This window comes from Lichenostomus cassidix, chromosome 5 (genome assembly GCF_008360975.1).
Source record: "Lichenostomus cassidix isolate B80296 chromosome 5, HeHo_3.0, whole genome shotgun sequence".
NCBI classification, from domain to species: Eukaryota; Metazoa; Chordata; class Aves; order Passeriformes; family Meliphagidae; genus Lichenostomus; species Lichenostomus cassidix.
The window spans coordinates 57456632-57471352 of record NC_139486.1 but is presented as its reverse complement, the minus strand read 5'-3'; the positions used below and the strand labels follow the sequence as shown (position 1 = coordinate 57471352).

Here is a 14721-nt window from a genome sequence, read left to right as displayed (position 1 = left end):
AGCGTTTTAATTTTAGTGCCCATACATTTAGAGGGAATAGGGAATTTCATCAAGAAAGAAGTTTTGAAAGTTCTTACTTACCTTGGTCACATAGGATACAGGGAATTAAGTTTTCCTCCACAATGTGCTCTTTGAGCTGAGGCTTCTGAGTACTCTGAAGGTACATGTGATGTGACTAGAGATCAAATTACTTCATGAGGAAAAGTTCATCACAGTCAGGGCAACTGCTTAAAATGCAACATAAACAGGTCTGTGTCAATATTTTGACTTTGTGTAAACAATTCAAGCTGCACCACTCTGGAGATAATGACACCTAATGCAGTATAAAATCCTCTGAAAGGGTTTTATGGAATTAATTTGTATTTGAGCTCTGGAAGGAAATTGGTCTGCAGTGGAAAACTGTGAACTTCTGTGGTCTTGTGAAATGTGATGCTAACAAGGTCTGGAGCTTCCAGAAAGCATCCTGGGAAAGCACTTCACTGCTGCAAGGTAAAAGGGAAAGGAATGATTTTCAGAGCCTGCACTGTCTTTAACCCATTTACAGAGCTTCAGAAATTGGTCAGTCTGACAGACTGCAATATATGATTTTGTCTGAGTATAAATGACATATTTCTTACAGCTCTGATGCTACACCTCTGGGCAAATACTTTTTCTCCTGTTTTGCAACATCGTGAGCTCAGCTGGAAAGGACATTGATCACTGCTTTAGAGCCCTGCTAATAAAACTAAGGGAAAGCAATCTGTACATAGGAGTTTATTTAGATGCCCACAAATTTTAAATCATTCCCCTCCATATCTCAGCCCACTGGGTATCTTATCCAGCTGAATTACCACTGGGTTTTACAATGTGATATACAAAATGAGCTGACATCATGATTTACAAACACCCTTTGAGTATCATATAAAACACAACTCTTTCCCTTATTATACAATCATCAGGGCAATGCAAGTAGAGTCACTACATTAGTAGCTGAAAATCATGGGGCATTTTAAGAAAATAAATTTAACTTTACCACACAAAGCTGTTAACTAAAAAAAAAAACCAAACGTGTTTAAAAAATGGGATTAAAGTTATCTGAATGATTGCAAGTAGTTTTATATTCTTTGCCACTGTCCCCTCATAAACATAATAGTACTTCATTTAAAAGACAACTCATTTTTTCACTGTATAGTCACACTTCTTTCTTATTAACCAGTTTCACATTTCTGCATGAAGCTATGAAAAACTCACAAATGTAGGCTTTCCAAACTGTAGCCACTATACTTATTTCTGCAATCTTTTCCATATATTCATTGTGTTTAATGAAATTAACAGAAAGAAAAAAACTCCACTACACAAATGAGCAGAACAAAACACAACAGCACGTTAAAATGTGACATTTAAGCTGTAGATGCATTGCCATAGAAATATGTTCTTGTTCTAATGGCACAAACTTTCTAGCTTCATGAAAAAAAAAATAGACACGGAAAATAAATTCTACTCAGTTGAAGAGAATCTAACCTCTAACCTGCATTTCGGGCTGAGTTTTGATTTAAATTTCTGCCTAAACTTAGGTCCTCAACAAAGTAAACTTCAGTATTTTTGAATGTCATAAAATATGAAAAGATAAAATCTGTTTCTGAGCTGTTCATTAGGTAATGGAAGCTCCCAAGCAGTAAGGTCTCCTGTCCTGCATGTCACTGAGCAGGTGCCTCTGCACTTTGTCACTATGGCAGCAGGAGCTGAGGATGACAGACACCATCATCACTGTAAATACAAAAGAGGAAAAATTCGGAACTCATCAGTGACGTTACAAATGCAAGCAAATTCTAACCTAGTCAACTTAAATTACATCATCTTAAGGGTTTCTGACTTTTTTATCACTGTCCAGAGGAATTTTACTCAACAGAATACTGACAATGACTAGTGATTCTTTCTTGAATATGTGTTGAACTGGCAGTGGAATGTGGTTTTAGTTCCATTTCTCACTAGAGGAGTCTTGTTGCTGCTCTGCATGTTTGGAGAAGAAAGTGCTTATTCTGCCACTTCATTCAGTTCATGGCATTTAATTTTACAGTTTTTTAAGACAGACTTATTTTGTTTACTTTCATTCTGTCCACACCTTTGAATGCTTTAAAATGTTGGACAGCTGTGAAATATAAGTACTATGCAATTTGACTGTACATACATACATATTTTCATAAATACATCTAACAGGGACCTCGGAACCAAGTATGTGATATCATGGGACAAAAATCACGACAGGCTGTCTTATTTGTAAAATCTAGATTCAAAGTAAGAAGAGCTGAATCCTACCCATGTCGCCAATACACAAATTAAACCAAAAATACAGCATTAGTTTACCCATGAAATAATTTAAACATATTTGCAAATTTCTTGACAGGAAAGGTGTGTAATTTACAACACTGAAAACTCGTAGCAACCACCGATTTCTACGCGCTGTGCTGGAAGTCACCCGGACAAGGCTAGCGAGGATGAGCAGAGTGAAAAGGTCCCAAAGGCAACTCCCAAACATCTTCCTGGCTCGGAGGCTTTGGTAATTGTCTGCTGTACAAAATGCCAATGCACACGGCTTCCTGTCAGGTGTCAGCTCCAGCAGCTCTCCTCCCTCGGCACAGTCCGCTCTGAGCAGCTCAGTTATTGTTGAGACACTCTAAATCCACCGAGCAGCACACGTTGCCGTTCTGCACACACAAACAGGCAGCACAGGTCACACAGAGCACAGGGCTGCTGGCACCAAGGGACAGCTGTGTCCCTGAGGCAGCCAGCACCTAAAAACTGCTGTCCCCAGCATCCCAGGGTGCTGGCATTGCTCCTCTTTGAGGAGGCCAGCTTTGGCAAGCAGCACTTAATTGGCCTGAGCTGCCACAGAACTCCAAACCTGGATGTGACCCCCTAATAAAATACAGCCCAGCAGTGGCAACACAGATAGCTGGGTTTTTCTCTCATGCAAGAAAGTTAATTTCTTAACTTTTGATGTGATCCACACAGGGAAGCTCTCTGCTTGCCTGAAATTAGCAGACTTCAGGTTCTTGATTCACAGCAGATATGGAGGAGATGGGGACAACATACACACCACACAGCTTTGGAATTTAATCTATTGTTAAGGATCTTTTTCTAACATCCAGTCACGTATAAAGCTACCTTATGTAATGAAAAAGTACAGCAACCCCTAAAAGCCCAAATGAGCGGGTGTTTTTAACTTTTATTTTTTTAATCCATCACAAATCTACAGAAAAGAACCTCCAAAGAACGGCAGAAAAGCTACCTTCAATAATTTAAAGCCCTGGGGCAATAGCTTGCTCTCCCACAGTGAACAGAAGAACATTTTATATAACCCAAAACAACATTTTCATAATTCTGATATTAGCACAGTGGGGTCATCACTGCACAAAGCAAGGGAAATAGACTGCACTCCTGCATGAGAGCCATTGGATTAAATACATCTTGATGAGATCAGGGAACAGAAACTGACATTCCCTTCCCATCACTGGGAGTGCCTTTATCTCTGAGCTGCAATGCCTTTTTACTTGTGTACTTGCTGGTGAAACTTTTATATTAGCGTTTTTGCCTCAGCTTACCAGCTCTGCAACACACATTTTCATGAACATCCACACTAGGTAATTACTGAAATGTTACCCTTGACTCATAGCGAGAATGCCTGAAGGGCACTCCAACAGAATGTCTCAAAGTTGCACCAGGATTATTAACATATCTGTGCTCAACATTTTCAACAAGGAGAGAATTGTTTTGCTCGCACTGTGCCAGACAGAAAAGACGTGGGCTTTCTGTGGGTTCCCAGGTCTCATTCACTTCCCCAAGACCTTAAGGGCAGAAAGGGATGCTGATTTTATCCAGGTGCATTCCATGAGCATTCCCCCAGCCCTTACCTTGCACTTGCAGGTTGTACAGGGAGATCCCACCATTGTCCATACGGCACCACTGAGCCTGGTGATGCCATAGCCATCCGGACAGGTTTTCCTGATGTCGTAGGTGATGTTGTCAGCCAGGCAGGGGTCACTGACACAGTGGGGACAGCACTCTCCTTCTGAGATGGCTGTGTACTCGCAGTTCAGGGTTGGGCACTGCAGAGGCCAACAATCCACCTCTCCTTCCTGCAAAAATTGAAGCAAATCTGAACGAACTTGCCATTTATCAACTGCCAAGGAACTCTGCACCCTTTTGAATGGAAAAGCTTTGTTTGGCCAAAATTGCAATAAACTGAATGGCTCATATCTCAGTTTGCTGGATCACACAAGTACATGTTTGAATACTGAGCTGAAGTTTCCTAAATGTGGCAGATTATCATTTGGTGGATTCTTGACTAAACAACAACGCTGTCATCATCGTAGCAGGGGAACTTGAGTTCTTTGGGGCTTTTGAAGACAGGGTTAAATACTGGGTACTAATATTTTCCACAAACTATATAATTTTTGCTGTGATTGCCTTGCAGACTCATGCACTCTTTCCACTCCTGGTCACATAAACATCTCTGTGGGATCACAGCAAGCGTTTCAACAGAAAATTAACACTGCAGATAGATGTGGGCTGGTATGTTTGAGAAGCACCAAACATCGATCTGAGCAGCAACAGCCAATACTGACTTTATTGTCAGCTCCTGAAGGGATTGTTAGAGCAATACCATTTGTGTTCCACTGACTTATTTTATTCCATTACTTGTTTATTTTACTGGTATTTTGATTTGAAAATAAACCCAGAACAGTTTAGTAGATAGAGACATGGAGTATTGTCAAAAGGCATTGCTCTGTGTGTCTAAATTCCACCTGGAAAGGACTCCAGTAACTTGCATTACACTATTCTGTAAACACTTGAGATGCTGAGAACATCACACACTGCACAGAACCTTACACACAACACTGATTTAGGGCATTGCTGTCTTACAGCTCTGGATGTTATTCCAATCATAAAATCAGGCAAGAAACTGCAAGCCACAACCTCAATACTTACTCTGTGCATTATGGATAACTATTTCATGACAGTAACTTAGCTTTCAATGTTATTTCCTTCCTGATGCTCAGACACCTCTTGATTAGTATCATATATAATGACTATGTTATACAGACAGCTATAAATGGAAAACTGATAATTTTAATGAACTTTGATGCACTAATTAGTGTATCTACGGAAAACTTCAAGCTTTAAGAGAATAATCTATAGTGTCTAATGAGAAAATAAGTGTTCATTATTTTGTATATTTTTCTAGTTATTTCAGTCTTCCTTACCCTGCTTTATTTGGTTAATTTTTTCTAATTTATACAGCCAGATTTGCTGAATTAAAACAAACAACTAAGTAAATAAATAAATGATCTCACTCTCCCTTTTGACAAGACAGGCACACCAGACCCAACTAAAAACTGAAACTTTCCCCATCCAACTCCATCGCATGCGAAAAAGGTTTTAAAAAGTCATTTAAAGATCAGACAGCCCTATGAAAGTTCTGAAAAGCAGACTAATGCTAAAATTAATACAATAAATAAAAAATAAAAAGCTTTGCAAGCTTTTGTCAAGCCTTGCATTCTGCTCATCAGACCTACTCATTCAGCAGTAAGGGGAAAACTGATGGTGGAGCTCAGCTCTCTGGCGCTCTGTGAGTACTTTACCATCACCCCCAGCCCCCAAAAAACCCAAAAATCAGGTCTGTTTTGCTCCAAGCCATCATCCCTGTTCCTCCCACTGCTATGCCAAGTGGCTGAGCCCTACCAGGCAGCGGCACTGCTGGCAGCTGTAGGTCCAGTTGTCGCCGCTGCGGTAGAGCTTGTGGCCGCTCTGGTCGAGGCACTGGCTGGTGACGCGCGTGTCGCACTCGGGGCAGCAGAACAGGTCGGCGCTGGGGTTCCTGCAGTCACACGCCGTCCTCCGGCAGAAAATCCTCCCGTCCTGCAAGGACACAGCGCCCTCAGGTCAAACACACACTGCCAGCCAGCCAGGTGGGTGGATGGATGGATACACGGGATGTATCCATCTTTGGATCATCGGGAAATATCCATTTCTTACTGTATTCCATGCCAGTAAGGACTGGATCTTGCCTGCTGTGATACCACTGCTACCCCAGTTTCTGTCAGTGCTTGGATCCAGTGCTGTTTGAATCTGAGAATACTGTTTTCCTGTCTGCAGCTAACTGAATTTAAAAGCAGTCAGTTTCTCAGGAGAAATATAGTGAAGCAATTTCATATCCCATTGGCTACATCAACAAACTCTTCAAGTAGTTCCCACTCTAATATAGATAATATTTATTTAGCACTATTTTGACTGAATATACCACTGTGAAGAAAATAATAAATATTTATATTTATTATTTATATTTATTATTTATTTATTTAAATAATAAAGGTGGTCCCTTTAACTTAATCAGAGCAAAATACAACACAATCACAGAAGCACTAATTGCTCTTTATTCTGACCTCACCGCTGTGTCTGTCCCACATCCGGACCTACAGTACACCAACTTAAAGATAAAAGAATTCATCATTCATTATAATTCAGTTCATGGATAAAGCTGTATTCTGCTTTGGATCAAAACTATTCAATTCCTGAAACAATTCCATTCATTTCATTGCAGTTTTTTCCCATTCTCATCAGAACCTTGTTCTGAGTCTATTATCTGATACAAGGAAGAAAATTTCATTGCCACCAAATACGGGAATACTTTCCAATTCAAGGGGATTTATTTCTTTTGATCCTTGAAGAAAGTTATTTCTAATAAGAGTGAGTGCAGAGACACTTCCCACCAGACCAGGTTGCCCAGCATGGAGCATGAGGAGTTACTGCTCATGATCTGATGGAGGAACTTGGGTTTGGCTCCTGTTTAAAAGCAAAGCCAGTCTCATTCACAGTACAAATATACCAAATGTACAAAATTGGCATCAGGGAATCACTATGCCCACATCAGTTCAGTGTCACTGCTCATTTCATCATAGTTTTGAATGGGTTAGATTATTCCTTGCTACTCTAAAAATAAATAAAATTATTTCTTATGCCTAAGCATAAGAATGTTTTGAAGAGAACACAGAATTATGAAGAAGTAGAAAACATGTCAGGTTAACATGGATGTGAACTGCTTTTGCCAACTGCAGGGCATATATTACTCTACAGGCTTTATCCAGTGTTGTATCAAAGTAAAGTAAGTATTCTGCACCAGTGGCCAGATTGCCACTCTAGCTGGGGTAAGAAGGATCAACAAGCTTTATTTCCTTACTCAGCGGCTGGAGTAAATCACAAGGAAGAATGTCAGCAGCCCTTTTCCTTAGTCACAGGTTTGGCCAGGGCCAGATGCACTCAAGATCAGCTTAGCCCAGGAGCTCTGTCAGGATCACCAGTGCCAGGCATGTGGGGTTGTGCCAGAAATCCAGGGAACCTCGACCAGGATAGTGTCTCTTCTGTGCTGATTAATAATGGCTAAAAACAACCTCTCTGCTTAGATCCAACTCAGTTTCTAAGCTTTTGAGATTAGATTTCAAAATTCCCCTTTTGGCTGGGGACAGTGCAGGTAGTTCTGTGCTTCCCTGAGCATATTTTAAATTGCTTTTACACTCCATATCTCAGAACACTGACAAACCTGATGATTTTGTCAGAGAACTTTTGGTAATCACAATACACTGCTGCTCTGTTTCATCTCTAAGCACCTGTGTTTGTGTACAATTTCATCAGCTCTATAAAAAACATTTTTACCCTTACAGTGCAGTGACACAAAGCCTCTTAAGCTACACTGTCTCATGTACATCTATGCAGCTCAGCAGTAGCCCTGAGAAATACACAGAAAATTGAGAAATAGATATAGAAAACCTTTTTTCTTTCGGTGAGTAATAACACAGAGCATCTTACTACTACCTCTTCCTTCCCACCATCCTCACTGAATCAGTTCCCCATTCTTCAAAAGCATCAGTGGTATGAACACAAAATTGTTCTTATTAAAGGAAAAAGTGACACACAAGAGAATAACTGCTAAGGGTGGCTCAAGTTTTCACAGAGCCCCAGAGCCAGTTTGGTGAGAAATCAGACTCTGCAAAAACCAAACCACCAAATGGTTCTGATCCTCAGGAACACACATGACCTTGGCAGATCCCACTGCTCCCAGTGCTGTGTGCATCTCCCAGGCTTTTTTCACACAGGGGAGGGTTGTTTTAATCAAAAGACATTCTCAAAAGCTTGTATATAGCTAGATTGCACAGCCAGGCTTTGCTTTTTTCATGCAACAAGAGCTCCCCACTCCAAATTCTACCAGCCTGAAATCTGATGTTCTATTAAAACCACAGTAGTTCAGAAAGATGCTTATACAAGACATGTCAAATAAACTTCAGGTGCAATGTTATATTTCACAGATTTGAGAATTTATGATTTTGTAAACTTTATGTGCATTCAGATGAACAAGAATGGTTTGAAGACACTGGGTCTGGTGAAACACTGTATTACCCTGAGCTTCAGTAATGACACTTTGCTTCATTATATAACAGAAGCAATGTAATTTCCCATATTTCACAGTATCCTACTTCACAAATAGCTTTGAAGTTCATTAAGTAAGGTTAAGTAAGGTATTTAATTTCCTTTGCACCAGATTATGAGCTAAAATATTTTAAAGATGGTATCTATGTGTTTCAGCCAATGCACAAAACACATCCACCTGACCTTTCCCAGAATAACTACAGCAAAAGAAAAGCCAGTTCTATTTCAAAACTGAAATGCTGATTTGCCTCCTGGATAAAACAAGTAAGAAGGATCATTTCAAAGTTTGAGTAAGTAGTGTAAGAATGGTTTAGTTACACTCTGCTCTTTTCCTCACTGCACACTGAGCAGGCTGCAAAAGATCAAAAGGAGAGGTTTGAGAAATATGTATATTGTGGTGTATTGGGAGCTATCAGGATGTATAAAAATATATTTCATTAAACACTCAGTGAAGACTTCACTTTCTGCCTGAGATGTGATAGATGAGGAGCTCTTCTTGTTTTCCCTGTTCTACAGACAAGAATTTGGCTCTTGAAACAGGCAGTTACTAGAATAAAATTATATGCAAATGTTAATTCACAGAAGAAAAAACTGAAGTGAGGAGGACACATAGTAAAAGTCATAACAACAGTGTCAGGCTTAGTGCAAACTACGCACTAGTTAATAATTCCTGTATTTTCATACACCAGTAAGAACATTCAACAGAAGAAATATATGCAATGAGAAATGGCAAATAAATTAAATTACACACCCTCTAAAATGTGAATGCTAATAGTTATAATTCTGCAAAGGCAGGCCAAATGTCTTCACATATATTAAACTGTTTATTCTATTGACTGGAAATCCTTTCATAAGCTTGCTGGTTCCCCAAGATTACCATAAAAGCTTGATATATATTCAGCAAAGCTGTGCACTTCAGCTTCTGAAAGGAGGAGTTTTAGGGAGCTTGAGGCTACTTGAAGTAAAAAATATAGCAACTAACAAGAACATATTCCCTACTGAGCCCAAACCAGCAGTGTACTTTGGAGGTTCTATTCACTCTGAAGTCTTAATTTTCCCCTTCTGCTACACCATTGCAAAACAGAAAGGATGGGGGTTTCAGCTTCTGGCAGCTTCAGAACACCTCCTTCCCTCTGTTCCCCTCAAACCCTCTTGTGCTTCTCTGGCTCCCAAGCACTGAGACATGGAGACTGACAGGCTAATTCCCAAGCTCCATCTTCAGCCAAATTTTAGTTTGGGACCACAGTGCTCTGCTGTGCTTTTGGACAGCTTTACCCATGCCATGAACAAATCAGGTCAAAGTGACCATAGAAAAGCAGCCACTTCTCAGATTAGGGCGTTTCTAACAGTCTTTAAATTTCAAACAGAGCATTCTGTTAACTAGTGAAAATCAAGAAAGCAGAGCCAAATGTTCTCCTAACTTGGTTACCACACTCAGGAAAAAAAAAAAAAAAGGAAATTCCAAGCAGAGAGGGGGGAAACCTAAAAAAGAAACCCTACCCTAACCTAAATGTTAACTCTTTCAGGTTCACCCACTGATACCAGACCTGGCTTCCCCAAAGGGGCAGAGAGAACTGCACTGCTCATGTGGGAGAACTGCCAACACAGGCAAGCTGGGATGAGGAGGAAAAAACTGCCCTTCACCCTGCTTCACTTTGAGGAGATTTAAGTGCCTATTGCTGGGTCTTCTAACCTCTGACTCATGCTCAGACCTTTTTCCTCAACCAGTCAATTCACATGTGCTCCAAGCAAAGGGAAACACAGCCAGCAAGAGGCTGGCTGACTACAGTGCTGAGAGATGCATATTCACATGGAAAAGAAATTAAAATCAGTTTTCAGCACTTCCAGTAAGTGTGCTGGACCTGCATGTTGTGTTACAGGGTAATGCAAGACCCTCTTCAAGGCACACTCTGGGATGCTCTGGCCCACAGGGTGACATGGTAGAAGCTCAGCAGGGTTACCCTTTATTCAGTAATGTGTGTGGCTGTGCAAAATAAGAAAGGAAATGCTTTCCCAGGAGACTGTCCCCATGCCAGCCTCAGTGCCCACAGCAGAGCTCACCTGCTGCCTCAGGCTGAGGCTAATCCTCTCACCAACCCCAGCAGCACTGCAATATTGCCTGTCTGACCAAGCCCAGAGATTTCAAGCCCTGCTGGAAGGCAGAGCAGCTGGATCTCACCTTGCAGGAGCACACGGAGCATCTGTCCTCTCTCAGGGTCCACACCTGCCCGTTGCGCTTGAAGCCACCCTCGTGGGGACAGTCACCAGTGCAGGATGGTCCAGAGGGACACAGGCAGTCAAAGCCTCCTGCCAGGTTCACACAGGCTGAGTCATTCCAACACGTGTGGATCTTTAAGGCACACTCGTCGATGTCTGCAAAACAGCATGTTTAGTAAGCCTTTGGGCACGTTTTTCACAGGCAAGCTTTATTTCTGCATTGAGTAATTGTTGCTTATCTGCCTTGCTGGTGCATTCCTTTTTGTATCTTCCATGTTTATTTGGTAGGCTTTAAGCACTGATGGTTTTTAGGTTATTCTTCAGCATTTACTTTGATTCCACCAAGGATTCTTAAACTATCTCCATCAGGCTTAATCATAAATGCAGAGTGTGACAATGCAGAGTGTGACATACTTTGAGGAACCCTGCATCAGTGACAAACCTGAACCTTCAGAAAAGGATGCATACTCATTTCCCAGCGACTGGAAACTAGTGAGCAAACAGAGTGACTTCCCATCAACTAGACCACTCTGTTCTGGCTTCTACATCAAAATAAAAGTGCATTATCCTTCATCATTCCCTAGCACAAGTAACATTCCCCACATTAAAAGCAGTCACTTGCATCCTTTTCCCACTGCTGGAAGGTATAAGCGAATTGCAAAAAAAAAAAAAAAAAAAAAAGAAAGAAAAAAGAAAGAAAAAGAAGTCAGAGGCACCTGATAAACAAAAAAAAGTCTTAAAGCTATGCAGTATGATTTAGCAATGACACAAAGAAAAGGTGACAATAGAAAATCACTACACACCAGAGAAAAGTGAATTACAGTATCGCACTAGATCTGCTTTCAGAGGGTAAAATACAATTATGCAATATGAATTTATCTAAGGAGTTCATGCTGTGTTCTTTTTCTTGCAATGAAAGCTATGAGATTTTTAAGCACATTGTTAAAAATGGGTATTTCTTTCGGACAGTAACTTTGGACATTTCTTAAACAATATATTGGCAGATTGTCCAGATAAAATACCAGTAAACTGGTGGGTCTCTTATTCAAACATGAACAATGAAAACTGTAAGCAACAGTGGAAGGAAGGCTGGAAAAGAAAATCCTTCAGAAGCATGTGATGGTTTCTGTCATGAAAATTCTGGAAGAGTATTAGATGAATTCAGAAATTACAAGGAAGAACCATCACACTTATCATTTGAAGCAACCTTATTGCTAGTGTGAAATTTTAACTGTTCAGTATTTCCCAGCAATACTTTTAAATTAATTATTAAATTAAAACCAACACATTCAAAAGAATTTACAAACAGAAGTTACCTAAAGTATACTTTAGGTGGGATGTGATGGCCAGCTGCCCCACTTTTTGGACAAGTGCCACAGGTTATGAATCATCACCCCAAAATGTCTCTAATAAAAAGACTTTAACAATTCTCTCATTCTAGCAAAGGAAACTCTTTATAACAATCAAATCACTAAATTCAGTCTGGTCTGGATAGCAGAGTTCCTGATTTCAATTCATAGTCTGTTGGTGGTGTAAAAGTGCAGCACTAAAAGAAATTAAAACTTGTAGTTCATTGTTCAACAAGTGCCAGAGTATCTCAGTAAGTAAAAACCACAAAGACTGACATGAAGAGAACTATGAATGAACTTCTATCAAGTGAATTATATCCAAATAGCTACTGTAAAACTTAAAACATTCTTAAAGATACCCCATTTTCCTTTCAATAGACTTTGACTTGTATTTTTTTGTTGAAAACAAAAGATAGAAATGAAGCATTCACTTTGCCCTTGGTGGTTTCATTAAGCATCATCAATATTTCTTCCCTACCACATGAAGAGCTCCTTGACTATAATCTGTAGAGGATGCAGCAGAATAACAGTGCAGATTAGAAGGGTAGCTTTCACAGCTCAAAACTAAAAGGATTTCACAGATGAATATAAAGCCATATTGCCTACAGAGTTGCATTTAATTGCTTTACTTACGACACTGAAATCTAATTCTGTTTCCATGTAATTTAACTGATTTATGGAAAGCCAGATGTTAGCAATTACAGAAACTAACATTATTCATGTTCTCAGTAGTACAGACCTGTTCACTCTGCACAAAGGCAACTTAATCTCTTCTGCATATGCAGGAGGGAAGAACCCCCTATTTATGCACCTCTGCTGCTGCTCTCCCTTTAGCACACACAAAAAGGATGAACCCATCAAGAGCAGCCCAAACTGCTAAGTGGGAGATTCCTGACAAAGAATCAAGCAAAGCATGAACATAAATTCCTGATTGCTACGCAGCTTTTTGGTTCTTTATGCAAATAATAGTTTGCTATTCTTTTATGGTGTTTATTATTTAAAAGTTTTAGTCATTAATCAGATATAGAAGGCTTGGACACTGCACTCATTTTCAGCTGAATTGTTAACAGAACTAATTTTCTGAGAATATCCCTTTGGCAGTTTTTTTGTCATCGCTGATTGCATTTCTTAGAGTCAGACAGTCAACATTCCCAGTAACTTGAGGGAAAGAAGTTATAAGCATTAAATGTTTTTGTCCCTGTCACTCATCAAACCAGATCAGGGGGGTGGGGAGGGAAAAAAGCCCAGCCAAATGTTCCCACATTGTTAGCTCTCAGTTAGCTACAGAAAGTATTTCATTTTAATGGAGATCAAATGGCCACATCAGTGTGAGATCAGCGTGTAGATGGCAATGCAAAGCATGGAAAAAACATTTGTAATTTGTGTGAAATTTCTCTTAACAACTGAAATCAATGTGCTCACTTAGGTGTTGAAAAATTAGCCTAGTTTAAAATTTTGAACACGTCCAAAACAATCATTTAGAGAATGTGAAAACTATGACAAGACTTCTGCATTTAGATTATTTTTGTAGTATTCAAATCCTTGCTTAGCTCAAATTCCCCACATCCCCTCAGGTTTCATTTGCTTTCCCACAACTGTTCTCAGAACATGCAAGCCCCAAACTAGAACACTTAATGATGGGCAAGGCAAAACTGCACACAAATCTCATTTCCCATTATAACAACACGAAGTAGGAAGGAGATAAAATATTCATTTATAAATCCAGCAACTTTGAAGAACACTGGAAATAGCAAGGAGCCTCTGTATTCTTTCCCTATATATAAAGGGACAAGAACAAAATGTCTGCCTTTACATTTGGGGGGATTAGTTCTTTCATGTATCCTGTCAAGCTATGGAAATAATCTGATTTTCACACCTGGAACAGGATTTTGCAATTGCATTCATTATACTGAGATTACCTGTGGCAAAAACTACTAATTAACCCAAGTGCCAGAGCTTTCCTTGTCCCCTCCACAGCTCCTTTTCAAGGAGAAGTGAGGATATAGTTGAACCACCCATACTGAGCAGAAACTTGCTTTTTCTGCAAAGCCTTATGCTATATTCTATATTCTATATTCTATATTCTATATTCTATATTTTACATTCTACATTCTACATTCTATAATCAACAACATGTGATTGCTGCCAAGACACACCAACTATCATACAACAGATCAGGATCTATACTCTTCAAACACTCCAGCCTGTGCTTCTATAAACAAATGTACAGCCCTAAGAACCTGATCCTATTTTATTTTTAGCCACCAGCCACATTTGGTGGGTGAGAGAAGAAAGAAAACAAACCACCCAAGACGTGCTCTTTTTCAATATACTCTCAAAATACTCTCAAAATACATGGATAGCTAGGTAATGTGGGCAGAGAAGAAAACAAAATCAAAATGGAAGCAAATAATCCCCTGAGATGCTATTTCCTTTTCCATCCTTTTTGGCTGTAATGAGAAGTAATTTGCCTCAGATATTATGAGAGGTCCCACAGCCACTGCATTTGAATCGGGTAGAAGACAAGCATGACTGTACATATCAACACAAGTTCATTAACTTGGTTTCACTGAAATTTTAAATCAATCCCTAGCCACTCCATTTCTTACTTTTCAAGGCTATTCAGGTTTTAATTGTAAGACTTTTCCACAGCACCTTAATAAATGTGTGCAAGCAAGGCATGCAGTGTGGTGCT

At 39.8% G+C, this 14721-nt stretch overlaps 1 protein-coding gene across 6 annotated transcripts in view; it reads right to left on the bottom strand.

Moving 5' to 3' along the window:
* Positions 1-738: 738 nt before the first annotated feature.
* The window catches only part of NELL1 (neural EGFL like 1), a 273189-nt gene continuing 259206 nt past the window's right edge, over positions 739-14721 (bottom strand). For all 6 annotated transcript variants that reach the window (XM_085063246.1, XM_085063242.1, XM_085063245.1 and 3 more), the window contains 4 exons: positions 10640-10833; positions 5722-5898; positions 3891-4115; positions 739-2684 (listed from right to left, as the gene is read on the bottom strand). In XM_085063246.1, the coding sequence (XP_084919372.1) occupies positions 2634-2684; positions 3891-4115; positions 5722-5898; positions 10640-10833 (647 nt within the window). In that variant the 3' untranslated portion in view covers positions 739-2633. The remainder of the gene's footprint in view (positions 2685-3890; positions 4116-5721; positions 5899-10639; positions 10834-14721) is intronic.